Source organism: Mixophyes fleayi, chromosome 3 (genome assembly GCF_038048845.1).
Source record: "Mixophyes fleayi isolate aMixFle1 chromosome 3, aMixFle1.hap1, whole genome shotgun sequence".
Classification (NCBI taxonomy): Eukaryota; Metazoa; Chordata; class Amphibia; order Anura; family Limnodynastidae; genus Mixophyes; species Mixophyes fleayi.
Genome location: NC_134404.1, coordinates 23,087,414 through 23,100,722, shown reverse-complemented (window position 1 = coordinate 23,100,722; position 13,309 = coordinate 23,087,414). Strand labels below are relative to the sequence as shown.

Genomic DNA, 13,309 nt, shown 5'->3' with positions numbered 1-13,309 from the left:
CAAATATCAGTCTAAGCCAGAATCAGGAACCGAAGGAGAAGTCAGGAACAAGCCGGGTCAGAATCCAAGTAACAGCAACACAGGAACAAACGCTGGAGCAAGGCTGAAGACCCAATACTCTGGCACTAGACATGTGTCAGAGGCTGATAGGGTTAGGGAGATTTTGGCGGTAACACATGCTGGCTGCAGACAGGTGAGCAGATATAGCGTCCTGCTGCTAGGCAACGGGACGTGGTTGCTGAGAAGATGGAGGCGCCCGTTTCCTGCACCAAGCGTCAGTGCGGAGACGGCGCCTGACACAAGCATTGTATATCCAACAACTGCAGTTTCCAAGCTATAACCGGTAATCCTGCTGTCCTGTACCTGCTGCGTCTATGGGCTGTTTACTGTTAACCTTTGATTGCACCTGTTTATTATTTGTGTGATCTGTGTTCAAAAATAAAGACATCCTACTTTCACTACCACAACTCTCTGTAGTATTCATACTGGGATCCTGACATTGGTCTCGGCTGCTCTCTTGAACCTCACTTTAACACTAATCACTAAACAAATTGTGTTTTAAACACAATCAAAGCAGCCGGGCAGCACACTGTCACTGCCGAGCGGACCTGCACATAGTGTGCAGCCGCCGGCAGCCTTAGATGTTAAAAAGGGGGCGGGGACTAAATCCCCCCCTTTCCCCCCCTAAATTGCCCGGGGTATAGCAATTTTCTAGATCCGCCCCTGCCCATGTCTGAAATGCGATAGGAGACCCAGGGGCAAAAGCAGGATTTGTAGAGGGGGGTTTTCACACCATGCCGCCAGTGGGCGTGACCAGCATGCATGGGGGCGTGGCTATAATTTTAGACAGTGCTTGGCTGCTCTCCAACTCTCCCTATCCCCATCATATACATGGGCAATGCTGCGTGCACTACTGTTAGGTGCACACAGCTCTCTCTTTTCATCCAGAGCCGTGTGAAGTGGAGGCAGGGTCCAGCCACCTCAATTATACAGTGCCCCAGGCTTGGAGGGGGGTTTCCAGGCACTAGGAAACCACCTTGGTTTGCCTATGAGACCGGTGTTCCCAGGAAGAGGAAAGACCGGGAGTCATCAGAGACTACAACCTATATTCCAGTAAGGTGACCGACAATGATGCAGCAGGCACAGCAGCCATGGGCACTGCCTTGTACTGCTCTATGCCGCTAGACCCTCTTGGCTGGGTAGGACCTGACAGTCATGGTGTCTATGAAGCGCTATCAGAGCTCATTGGTCCGGACCTGCTAGAGCTCTACGAGAAAATGGTGGTGGTGGGCAGAATGCCTCCGTCGCTGAAGGAGGGACTGATTGCAATCCTGTGCAAGTACAAGGGGGAGAGATGTGACCTTAACAATCAGTGTCCCATCTCTCTCCTGAACGTGAACTACAAGATCCTCGTCAAGTTACTAGCCAACCGGCTAAAGGCTGTCATCAGACAAATAGATCACCTGGAAGAGACTTTGGGCATATATTTTATTTTTAAAAATAAAAAGTACATTGGGATTGAACAAGTAATTAACATTCTCACACTGCACGTGCCATATTTGATTATCAGCTTTTGCACTGAGTCAGGAGCACAACATACAATTACCTGTTTTCCATTTTAATAAAATGCTCGTCAATGTTGGAACGTTGTTTTAGTACAAGTTGCATACAGTAACTTAAGTTAGAACCCCGGTACAAAGACAGACGCGCGCTGAGGTTTCTACACCACTATATCTGCATTCATTGTCTGACCATAAACATGCTGATGTGTAATGACAGCAATTAAATATAGCTTAATCGGATTTGCATGCAAAAAGGTCTTGCATACAAAGTAAAACAATGTGTGTGACTGTGTGGGACACTGCTGTGTAATCACTGATCATGTGATGAGTCAGGCGGGTGTAGGGCGGGTTGTAGGGCGTAGCAGTAGGTTATATAAGAGGATCTGGGCTCCCTGGCAGGACATTGTCTCTCCCTGAGTGTGACTGCAGCAGCCCAGGTAACAGACAGCAGCTTTCTCTATAAGATACATTGTTTTATAGCTTTCCTTCTGATACAAAGTAACACTACAACTCTGATCTGTCCTCAGCTTGTAGTTATTGTTTACAGCCAGATTGGCTGCTGTGGAACTATAAGTCCCAGCATGTCCTGGGCAGAAAGCTGCATTACTCTGCTTAGTGAGGGATCTGTGTACAATGTATCTGGATGTATCTAGCGGAGTGAGCACACGGTGTTACATTGTAGCAGGGGGAGATCTGAGCCAGTGAATCATTTATCCTCTGTGGGTTTTGTAGTCTTGTTGTTTTCCACCGTGCGTGGGATTATTCCACCCCAGCTGATCCCCGGCGTGTTCTGCTGCCGTCACTGCTCTTACTGGAAGCTGCACCTCTTCCTAGTATATATATATATATATATATATATATATATATATCTATATATATATATATCTCTAGTAATAGGCTGTGCATGTATATAGGGATAAACTGCATGTATATAGGAATAGGCTATGCATGCATATATAGGTGTATGTATATAGGGATAAGTTGCATGTATGTAGTTATAAGCTATGCATATATGTGTGTGTATATAGGGATGGACTATACATATATAGGGTTAAGCTGTATACCGGGCTCTGCAGCACAGTCACGTGTCTGTATCTTGTTGACAACATGGCGGCCCAGGAAGTAACATTTAGGGAGAGGCCTCCTGTGTGCAGGATAACAGCTGGGGCCAGGGGGCTGGTCACTGTGTGCAGTAGGATGGCTGCAGTGTCTCCCAGTTTACCCAATAGTCGATATTATCCCGAACATCTGCTACTTGTACTATAATATATGGGGGATATCCTCTGCTGGTGAATACAGGGACTGCTCTCACTGACCACTGATGTATGGCTGCCATGGTCACATTCTGTACATTCATGACCTCTAATGTGTGTATTATAAGTCTATGAAATACTCCCTATATTGGACAACAGTCTGTCCAAAGAGGACATCAGTGTCTGCTGGTATAGTACTATAAAATCAATATCAAATGCATGGACTGTTCCCTTTTTTTATATACCAAATAATGACTATAAATGGAATGTTATGCTTATTAGTAATCTAACCCTCATAATGTATGTACTGATCCCTGACCTTTATACTTATTGGGGTAATAGGGGGATAACCTAAACTGCCAGTGTTATTTGGCTTTATAAAATCAAATCCATTGGATATTTCTTTTATGCTGAATAAAAGCCAGGGCAGAGAAGTCACTCGTGCCAGAAACCACTAAAATTTATACTGGAAGATTAAAAGAATGTATGGAATATTCCCCTTGTGCAATATTGATGTTAATGAGTTCTCTGTACAGCGCTGCAGAATCAGTGGCGCTATATAAATAAATGGTGATGATATTGTAGCTAATGCACGGACTGTGTAGAAATATGGACTAGTAAGTGTTACTTTATAATTCTACTTGACACCCATTCTCTAGAAATGAGACCGCTCACCTCATAGGAGAGACTTTCTGTAGTGAAATTAGATGGGTTATACTATTGTTATATATCATTGTGTAGAAAGAATTATCTACTCAATGTTTGGTGTGAAACTGGGCTAATGCAACGGTCATTAGTCTCTACATAACTCCAGTCTAGTTACTGTGTATCTGTATTTCAGGTTTGAATGAACCCTCAGTCTTTTTTTTTTTTTCTTCTACTAAATTATTTGTTTGCTAGCAGCATAAATGATCACACTTCTGGAGCAGATTTCAACAAATGTAATATTTGCTTGGATAATTTGTATTGCTAAACATTGAGACTCGCTGATGTTGGGTAATAACATTCCCAGATTGTGCAATAAGCAAACACTTCTGCTGACAAAACAAAGGCACTTTTTTTTTTTTTTTTATAAACTCCAGTGAATAACACCTCTCTGACCTGCATGTCCTTGGTGTCTAGTGACCCGAATCTTCACTCCTGATCATTAATACCTTAGTTATGTAATCTTCTCTGCTTGTCCCGACATGATGATTCTGCCATTGTGTAAACTGGATTCTTAATGAATTTGCAGCATTTGGATAGTTTACCTATGCCTATGTTGACTCTGCCTTCCAATTTTCTTTGATATTAATGTTTAATGCATAAATAAAATATGAAAGCTTTGAGTACATAAAACATGATTGTAAAAGGCACTGCCCACTATTAACCCTATATCCGATAATACGATTTTCTCCCCATCCATAAGCTACAAAACATACATGCAACATAATGATGGCTGAATTGATTGTGTGTATAAATACTGCGGAACAAAGCAATGACATGGCAAAATATTTAAGTTTCATTACTTGAAACTTACTGTGACCTCTGTATTACCCTTTGTGCAGATCCAACAATCTGCAGAGACCAAATATCTTGTTAACTAGGAAACTGCAAGCCTGCTAATTAAGGTGTCTGTACTCTGTGAAACTTGGACAGCCAGTAGGTATTGGATGAAATCACTGCCCTGATTACAATCTACATCTTATGGTGACGCCATCGTCTGGCTGCGCTAACGTAGCTCTGTCTGATCCAGTTGTTTGGTTGAGAATGTCTGCAGTGGCCAGTTTGACAATACATATAGAGGCTGGTTGGTGTGCAGGCCTGGGCTGGATACAGAGTGGACTACCTTAAGCTCTGTTACCATAGGCAAACTGGGGGGGGGGGGGGGGGGTTTCCTAGTGCCTGAAACCCACCCCCCCCTCCGGGCCTGGGGCACTGTATAATTGAGGTGGCTGGACCCTGCTCCCGCTTCACACGGCTCTGCTTGAAAAGGGAGAGCTGTGTGCACCTAACAGTGGTGCACACAGCATTGCCCAAGTATATTATGGGAATAGGAAGAGTTGGAGAGCAGCCAAGCACTGTCTAATATTATAGCCACACACCCATGCATGCTGGTCACACCCACTGGCGGCGTGGTGTGGAAACCCCCCTCTACAAATCCTGCATTTGCCCCTGCCCCCAGAAGCTTTTTGTATCAAGCTGAACAACCTGTGGCTCTCCAGATGATGTCAAACTCCAAGCCCTAGCGTGATCTGCCAGCTATTGGCTGCCTAGCTTTTGGCAAAGCATGCTAGGGGTTGTAGTTGCATAACACCCATAGAGCCACAGGTTGGCCAGGCCTGGTATAAGGCAGCTTCTAAGTTGGGTCTAATGTTTCCTGGCTAATGCTATTGGTGGGTCATATCCTCCTACAGTATACTTGTTATATAGTTTGTACTAGTGGCAGGCTATAAAGTGTATCTGGCCTTATTGGGCATGAGATGTCAGTGGTGGTGTGACGATGTTTCGAAAGCACACAAAATACATCAGGAGGCAAAGAAAGCCGTAGCAGACACGACCTATGTTTATTCATAGCCTAAACAGAGGGATAGGCTAGAGCCATCTCCAGCATACACATTACTTGGTACATGGTGCAATTATACAAAGAACACTTTGAGGTTGCAGTCCATTTTAATATATCCAAGTTGTCCTTCAATATACTTTTCATTTCTTGACTTGTCAATAGTTTGCTTACTTATAAATGCAGGAAGATGATCCTTAGATGTGATTATGGGGAGTGTAGGTCATTGGTGAAACTGTGCAGTAATTACATGATTCCACCCATACAAGAATTCAGGTGTCTGCACTCCTGACCTCATTCTCACAATGTGATACACGCTGTGTACATGGTGTATAAGGTGAGCAGTTACTCTACAGCTCTGGTTTCTATTTAGACATCAAACACTTTGTTTTTGAACTCTTGGCTGAACTTCAGGAACTCTGCTGTAGTGTCCAGTAACACGAGTCTGAGTATATATATTACCTCCGTACTGCATAAGATTTGATTCCTGACCAGCACACTTTCTGTGCGGAATTTGTCTGTTCTCAGCATGATGAGAAACCCATTATAATTGTATTTAAAACTCTTCATTTTCTTCTATACTATTGACAAAATAAAGTACACACACCAAATAAGATGCCTGTTACAATGTGGTAGATGTAAGAAGATGTGATGTTGACTTAAAATGCAAACTATAAACATATACAACAATTGAGACATAAAATAAATATGTTGGCTGCAACAAAAGATAAATCTTCAGTCGTCCTTGGAGACTTGTAGGATTATTACTGATCTGCCACCTGTTATTTCTTGAAGTTAGGTCAAGAACTACACAGGGCTGATAGATTTCTCTGAAAGAATATACTACTCACACTATTTCTTTCCACAGAGGGAGTACTGCAGCGATGTGGCAATCAGTGGCTCTTCTGTGCTTTCTGGCCACACTCGGTGGCTCCCGTAATGTTCCTCATTTCGCACCTTTGTCCAGTGACTTGGTCAACTTCATCAATAAGATTAACACCACGTGGAAGGTGAGTAGCAATGGCAGATGGTTCTTGTTGTATTTCATCTAGTCTTCAGTTCTCCTGGTGTTGTGTTTATGGCCATTATATGTAACTCATAGTGGCAATGCGAATCCCATTTGTGGTTATATACATGGTTACGTTTCGGGGGGGGGCCTAGTCCTCCGAGAAGCAGCAGGTTAGACCTTCACAAGAGCTCTTATATCTGGTTTGGGCAGCTGTCAATGGGAAATTCCCAGGGCTGTACTTTAACACCTATTGTAGTGAGTGTCTACAACACACCTTCAAAATTCACCTGTTACCCCCACTTGGTGGAAAACTCTCAATTAACATCTAAAGAAATTTGACAACAGGCAAAATGAATTATCTGGAAACTTTGAGCAGCTAACGTCGTCTTCAGGTTGAATTATAAAACAGTACTGTTTTTAGAATTCTAATATTATATAATTAACTATAGAGATTTCAATTTATTTTTTTTACATACAACTTTGACTTACAAATCTATGACACTTATGTTAAAAAATACTTTTAAAGACAAACCTATAACCATTATTTAGGTAATTTGGCTTTAAATGTGCATTTAACTACTTGCTGACCGGCCACCTACCTGAGCGGGTACAGTGGTGGCGTATGTATTATGACCGGCTGTTTTTAAATATCAGGCAGAAAACGGTGTTGGTGGTCTTAGAGCGAAATGCGTTAATGCACAAATATAATTGGGATGTGTGGGCTGTAATTTTCTGTGAAAGTTTAGTCATGTATATCAATGTAGCTCATTCTTTAAAGACACCCCTGTTACGCTGCTTATTTCCACCGGGATCTTGAGCAGCCTCTGGTGCGTAAGTCTGTCGGCCACTTGTATGTGCAGAGTATGGAAAATTGAGCTTGGAGAAACCTCTCCTGCCGGCATAGTAAACATTCCTGAGAACAGCAAAGTAACCAGTAATTTAGAGTAATATTATGGCACCTGTGTAATGAGGCGTATGTATTATAACTCCAAGAAACGCGTAGTTACACTGTCACAATCTACCACACTTTGTTCAGGTGGTAATATCATAGAACGGTATCTTTCCTTAATCATTCCATTTATTGAACAGGATAAAACCTAGTTACACAGTAGGGGCAGATTTTTTTGTTGGTAAAGGAGTACACACTAAATGACACCCAGGGATTCCCAACCACAGTATCAGGCGTGTTCTGACTCCAGGCTGGATGGGTCACAGATCCTCTAAAATTTGAATATATGAAACTAGGATTATATGTGAACTGATAATTGTACATGAGCTGTGACTTACACTGGTTCTCACCTATATACTCCTATTATGGTATTAGTTTTTCTTTTATTACAATGTTTTATTGCTAGTGTGGTGTGAGTCATCTATCAGCAAGGAAACTGTCCAAATTGAATCGGCACAGAGTTTCCCAATGTATAATTTCAGAAAGTTCCCTAATACAAAGTATACTTGTGAGGGGGCAGATCCATCAAGCCCATTTTGACTATGTATGTTTTTAATTTGCATTGTGATTTGCAAATCACAATGTAAATATTCTTTTTCATGCATGCAACAAATTTTTTTTCCATCTCATAATCAAGAGAAACCCATTTCTGCATTATGAAGTGTAAAGCACTTGTTAAAGGGTGAATAGCAGAATATCCCAACATCACTGGTTTCACAGTCATGATTTCCTGAAAACCAGTGAGATCTTATTCCTCTCAAGGGACAAAGAATTTCAGTGGGGGCTGAAAGCCTGTGGACATGTACTACCAATTGAAATCAACTGGAAAATGTTCTGTGACGTAAGTAAACGTTGGTATTTTAAAGGGTCAAAATCAAAGATTACATTCTGTTGTGGGATAAAGTTCTGGCAGTCAGGAGCTGGCTTGGAGTTGTGGAACTACAAGCATCAGCATTCCCTGTCGGCCCAGGCATGCTGGAACGGTTCCACAGAGATATTTGATTGCTTTGCTGCCAGTCTGATTGTTTACACTGGGGCTGGTCAGTACCTCATTAGCCAATCACAAGCAGCCAGCATCTTAACATTGCTTGTGATTGGCTGGGTTATGACAGCTTTTTGCTCCCATTGAAATGCTTTGCCTATTTAAATGAACAGAATTTTTTTCAATCGGCAGAGTACAGTTGTCTGTCTGAATTGAAAATAAATCAACTTTGAATAACTGGGGAGTTTGGATTCTGAATTAGCCCTGTATTGCAAGTCTGGGAGATTTTACTGTCCCAATATCCACCTTTTGTTAGATGCCCCTTGTGGTGCCTTGAATGGTGTCACTCCTAGGCAGTCACGTTACATTAGAATGAGATTATCACTGTAAGGTAGACCTACTTTTAGCGCGCTCTTGGTGTTAATGATGATTTGGTGACAATGAGCTCTGAATAATATTACTGGATGCAGCCCCTTGACGTATCTCCATTGTGAAACCTGTAAAATTTTCAATTTCCTTTCCTCAGGCTGGACACAACTTTGTAAACACGGACATTAGTTATGTGAAGAGACTATGTGGGACGATACTTGGTGGAAGCCATAAATTGCCAGTCAGGTGAGCCTGTGTTCCTGTTTGGCTTATGATAAGCTCACATGCCCCGCTGAGCAGTGGGGTATAGTCGCTCCTCTTTCTCACTTAAAGTTACACATGTCTATAACGTGGGATTCTGGATAAAGTGGATCCCCACCCTATGACATGTTTTAAACGCCAGAAACAAACTTTTTAAACAAAGCTGGTTTTGTATATTTTAACCAGCTTAAGTGTCCTTGTGTTTGCGTTTCTAGAGAAGATTCTCTTCCTACAACTTCTAAACCACTGAATTTTGTTCCTATCAAAGGTACTCGTTTACCGAACGGATGGTCCTTCCTGATAACTTTGATTCCCGGACGGCCTGGCCAAACTGTCCCACCATCAAGGAAGTTCGAGACCAGGGTTCATGTGGCTCTTGTTGGGTAAGTAATAGTCAGCCGAAGGATTAAGGAGCCACCCTGTTGGCCTTTTTAGTTAACAAAACCTTTCTGTCCTAGGCATTTGGAGCGGTGGAGGCCATTTCAGACCGTGTCTGCGTGCACTCCAACGCCAAGGTGAATGTGGAAGTATCTGCAGAAGATCTCCTCTCGTGTTGCGGGATAGAGTGTGGAATGGGGTAAGTCGTGTACCTTTTTCGTGGCTCCTGTTTTTTTTTTGGCAGAAAGATATTAACCTGAAGTTTACTCAGTTAAAAAAAAATAAAAATATTTGGGCACCAAACACGGAAACAAGGCTGTACAGACGCACACTGGTAGCCATGAGCATTTTCGAAACATGAGTATGACTGAGAGCTCTACAGGGGCCGAATGGGGGCCCCACTAGCTGTAGACTGGGGATTTTAGGAAAGTTCTTTCAAGGTAGAGAACCTGGCACCAGACTGCAAAATTACCTAAGACCATTCATAGTGAGGACTTAACGGTAGTTTATGACGTGACCCATATCACCAATGTTTTCTTGTGAACAGTAGTTTCCAGAAAACCATTGATCACCACTTATTTATATAGCGGCACTAATTCCGCATTGCTGTACAGAGAACTCGCTCACATCAGTCCCTGTCCCATTGGGGCTTAGTCTAAATTGCCTAACATACGCCTACAGACAGGGAGAGAGACTAGGGTTAATTTTAATAGCAGCCAATTAACCTACCAGTGTTTTTGGAGTGTGGGAGGAAACTGGAGCACCTCGAGGAAACCCACACAAACACGGGGAGAACATACAAACTCCACACAGATAAGGCCATGGTTGGGAATTGAACTCATGACTCCAGTGCTGTGAGGCAGAAGTGCTAACCACTTAGTCAAATCTTATTTTTCCATCCAGTAGACAGCTGCTACCACCCATCTTTAATGTTCATGTTTTTAGCGTGTTAAGAATCTTGAAAGTGACTGGGCTGTATCCATTATGCATATTTTGACCCAGAATGTCTGTTGTCTATTCAGCTGCAATGGAGGCTACCCATCTGGTGCATGGAGCTATTGGACAGAGAAGGGTCTTGTGTCCGGGGGCTTGTACGACTCACACATTGGTGAGTGTTATGCAGTCTATAACTCGTTGATAACTTGTTGATGTGTATCGGTCGCCTTCTGGTGAATGGACTGTAATCCCCCACTTGTGTGTCTAGGCTGCAGGCCGTACTCTATACCTCCTTGTGAGCACCATGTCAATGGCTCCCGCCCAGCTTGTAAGGGCGAGGAAGGGGACACTCCAAAGTGCGTGAAGAAGTGCGAGGATGGCTACGGGCCCGACTACAGTAAAGACAAACACTTTGGTGAGTGAACAGTCTTAAGTCCCCCGTATAGCGTACTACAGAAAATTTACAGTCTTGCAGGTAAACGTTGCACCACACCGAGTCCTTTATTCTCATGACCTTTTTATTTACTTTGCATGTACGTTTGTTTTTCATTGTGGTGATTATGCTAACAATACATATCTTGTAGGTTCTGACTCGTACAGTGTCCCAAGCAGCCCCACTGAAATCATGACGGAAATCTACAAGAACGGGCCAGTAGAGGGAGCGTTCACAGTGTATGAGGATTTCCCCATGTACAAAACTGGTGAGTGTCTGATATTATTATATGAGAAGACTTCTCCTGAAACGTGCATCAATTTGCTGAAAACAAATACGGGGGCGGGAAATGTACCAAATTTATACGTAGAATCTTCACTGCTGCATTTAGGAGGTGATTTATGAAGAGTAAATATAAATATTTGCTTTATCAAGCAGAAATGTTGCAAAAGAGCTGTTTTTTAAAGAACGGTTCTGACCTCTTTATGAGAATACCAGTAAATGTTTCAAAATCAAAGTATCGGCAGCTTCGAGTGACCGTATAGACATAAACTGTCACATAAGGCTGTTTATAGTGTGGTAACTATATAGTCTTCTGTCCTACCCTAGGTGTGTACCGTCACGTCACTGGAGAGGAGCTTGGCGGTCATGCTATCAAAATCCTGGGCTGGGGTGTGGAGGACGGGACTCCGTACTGGCTCTGTGCCAACTCCTGGAACACCGACTGGGGTGATAACGGTATGATTGTGTTTTGGTTTTTTTGGGGCAACAGATGCACATTAAGGAGTGGACCGAACGCTTCTGACCCAGGGCAGAAGCGTTCATCTAGCAGTTAATCTAAGGAAGCCATTGGTTGCCTTGCCAGGGTTGTAAAAGACTACCTGTTAAGGATGGTGGCACACCGGAATGTGTTCATTAAGCACAGATTAGCTCTTGTGTAATGGGAATCTACTTTGCTCCTTATAATGGATGTCTTTTAAGCTTTTTATATGCATTAAGTGGGTTCTGTTGCACCTTCCACCTGACTTACAATCATTCTTCCTTTCTGTTTTCATGCAGGCTTCTTTAAGATTCTGCGGGGAGAAGACCATTGTGGAATAGAGTCCGAGATTGTTGCAGGAGTTCCCAAAAATTAAAGTCAAATGCCACTTAAACAGTAGCTGAAAAGCTCACTCCTTCACTTAATACACGTTTTTAGCTGAGATAATAGATTTTTTAATTTTAGTAAAACAATGCAATATTCAATTAGCTTTTTTTTTAAATAAAAAGATGATTCTACCCATGTCTGAATGCAGGCTGCTGGGTTTGACTCAAACAACTTGAAAGGCTACATTACAGGCTGGACAGACTGCGTGTGTTAAACAATCTCCCGTCAGCTCTCCAGCTCTGTCCATTTTTCTGCCAATGGTTTTGGCTGATTGGTGTCGCCGTGGTCAAAAAAAAATTACATGATCTGTCTAGCCAATACGGAGAATATTGTGTTCGATTTTTAGATTTGCAACAAAATATGATTTATCTTTAGAAAATATACAGTGTGGATTTTAATCTGTTGCACACTAGTTTTTAGTTCTGAAAACTTCCATCGGACCATCGAATGCTCTTTCACTACGGTATCTTTTTCCCCGGAGACTTTTACAGCATTGCAGTGTAGTAATTAATTTTGGCCAATTTGCCCTAAATTCTACAAGCTGCTCAAATCAAAATTGTATCTATTGTCTGTTACTGTTGGGCCAGTGTATGACCGCTACCTATCGTGTAATGTGATTTTGCCTTTACAAAGATTACTATGTAAGCGGAATGTATGATAGATCACGTCTATGGATGGTTTGGTTTTTTTTGTCTGTAAAGTGTAACATTATTTGCCAATAAAATGCCTTGTCTTCCTTTTTTACACTGTATTATTAAATGAATCTCCTTGATAAATAATCCACAATTACGCTGTATTTATATTCTGCCTGGTAAACTAGAGAGCTGTCCATTAGCACTAAAATAACATGGTGAAAAGTTACAACTCCCCTGGTGGGCTATTTACGTGCAAGTACCATGTTTACTCCTGGTGCCAGTTTTCCACTGTTGTAACAGTGGTTACTTATCCCTACATTGCAGGGACAGTCCCTGTTTTATTTTGTATTTTTAATAGATTTTTAATTGACCTATTACCGGGGTAGGGCTGTCTACTATTAATACCTTTTCTGTTTCGTACACCGTATCCAATCCGGTTAGATTTGCCATGTTTGTGGTACAATGTAGAAAGTTAAACTAAAGAAGAAAAAAAAAAAAGATTTAAAAAAATCTCTGTGGGCTACAGTAAATATTTTCCTGAATGAGCAGATTTAAATGTCCAAAGTGAATATTTGGCTTTGAAATATCACATCTAATTTTATTTTATCCATTAGGTTGCGTCATAAAGTGACAAATATTTACTGATCCTAAAGCTTTATTGTAATTACTCGGTCACCAACCTACAGTGATGGGATGACATTAATGGCATTTGGCAGTACGGCAGGCCACTGTATACCAGCCCACTTTGAGAATGTCCAAGCTGACAGTATCTAGTAATTGGATTGATTACTGGTGTTCTCTAGTTAGGGTGTTGTATTTGAGTGCGTTAGACAATGGTTAGCAAAACTTATTG

The 13,309-nt window shown here is 42.0% G+C and overlaps 1 protein-coding gene across 1 annotated transcript; it reads left to right on the top strand.

Annotated features, from left to right (window-relative positions):
* The first annotated feature begins 1,905 nt into the window (after positions 1 to 1,905).
* CTSB (cathepsin B) lies at positions 1,906 to 12,565 on the top strand. The gene is made up of 10 exons (XM_075201220.1): positions 1,906 to 1,999; positions 6,226 to 6,367; positions 8,824 to 8,912; positions 9,196 to 9,310; positions 9,386 to 9,504; positions 10,328 to 10,413; positions 10,510 to 10,656; positions 10,826 to 10,942; positions 11,284 to 11,412; positions 11,734 to 12,565. Exons 2-10 carry the CDS (start codon positions 6,242 to 6,244, stop codon positions 11,808 to 11,810), a joined length of 1,005 nt encoding a protein of 334 aa, XP_075057321.1. The 5' UTR covers positions 1,906 to 1,999; positions 6,226 to 6,241; the 3' UTR covers positions 11,811 to 12,565.
* Positions 12,566 to 13,309: the final 744 nt, after the last annotated feature.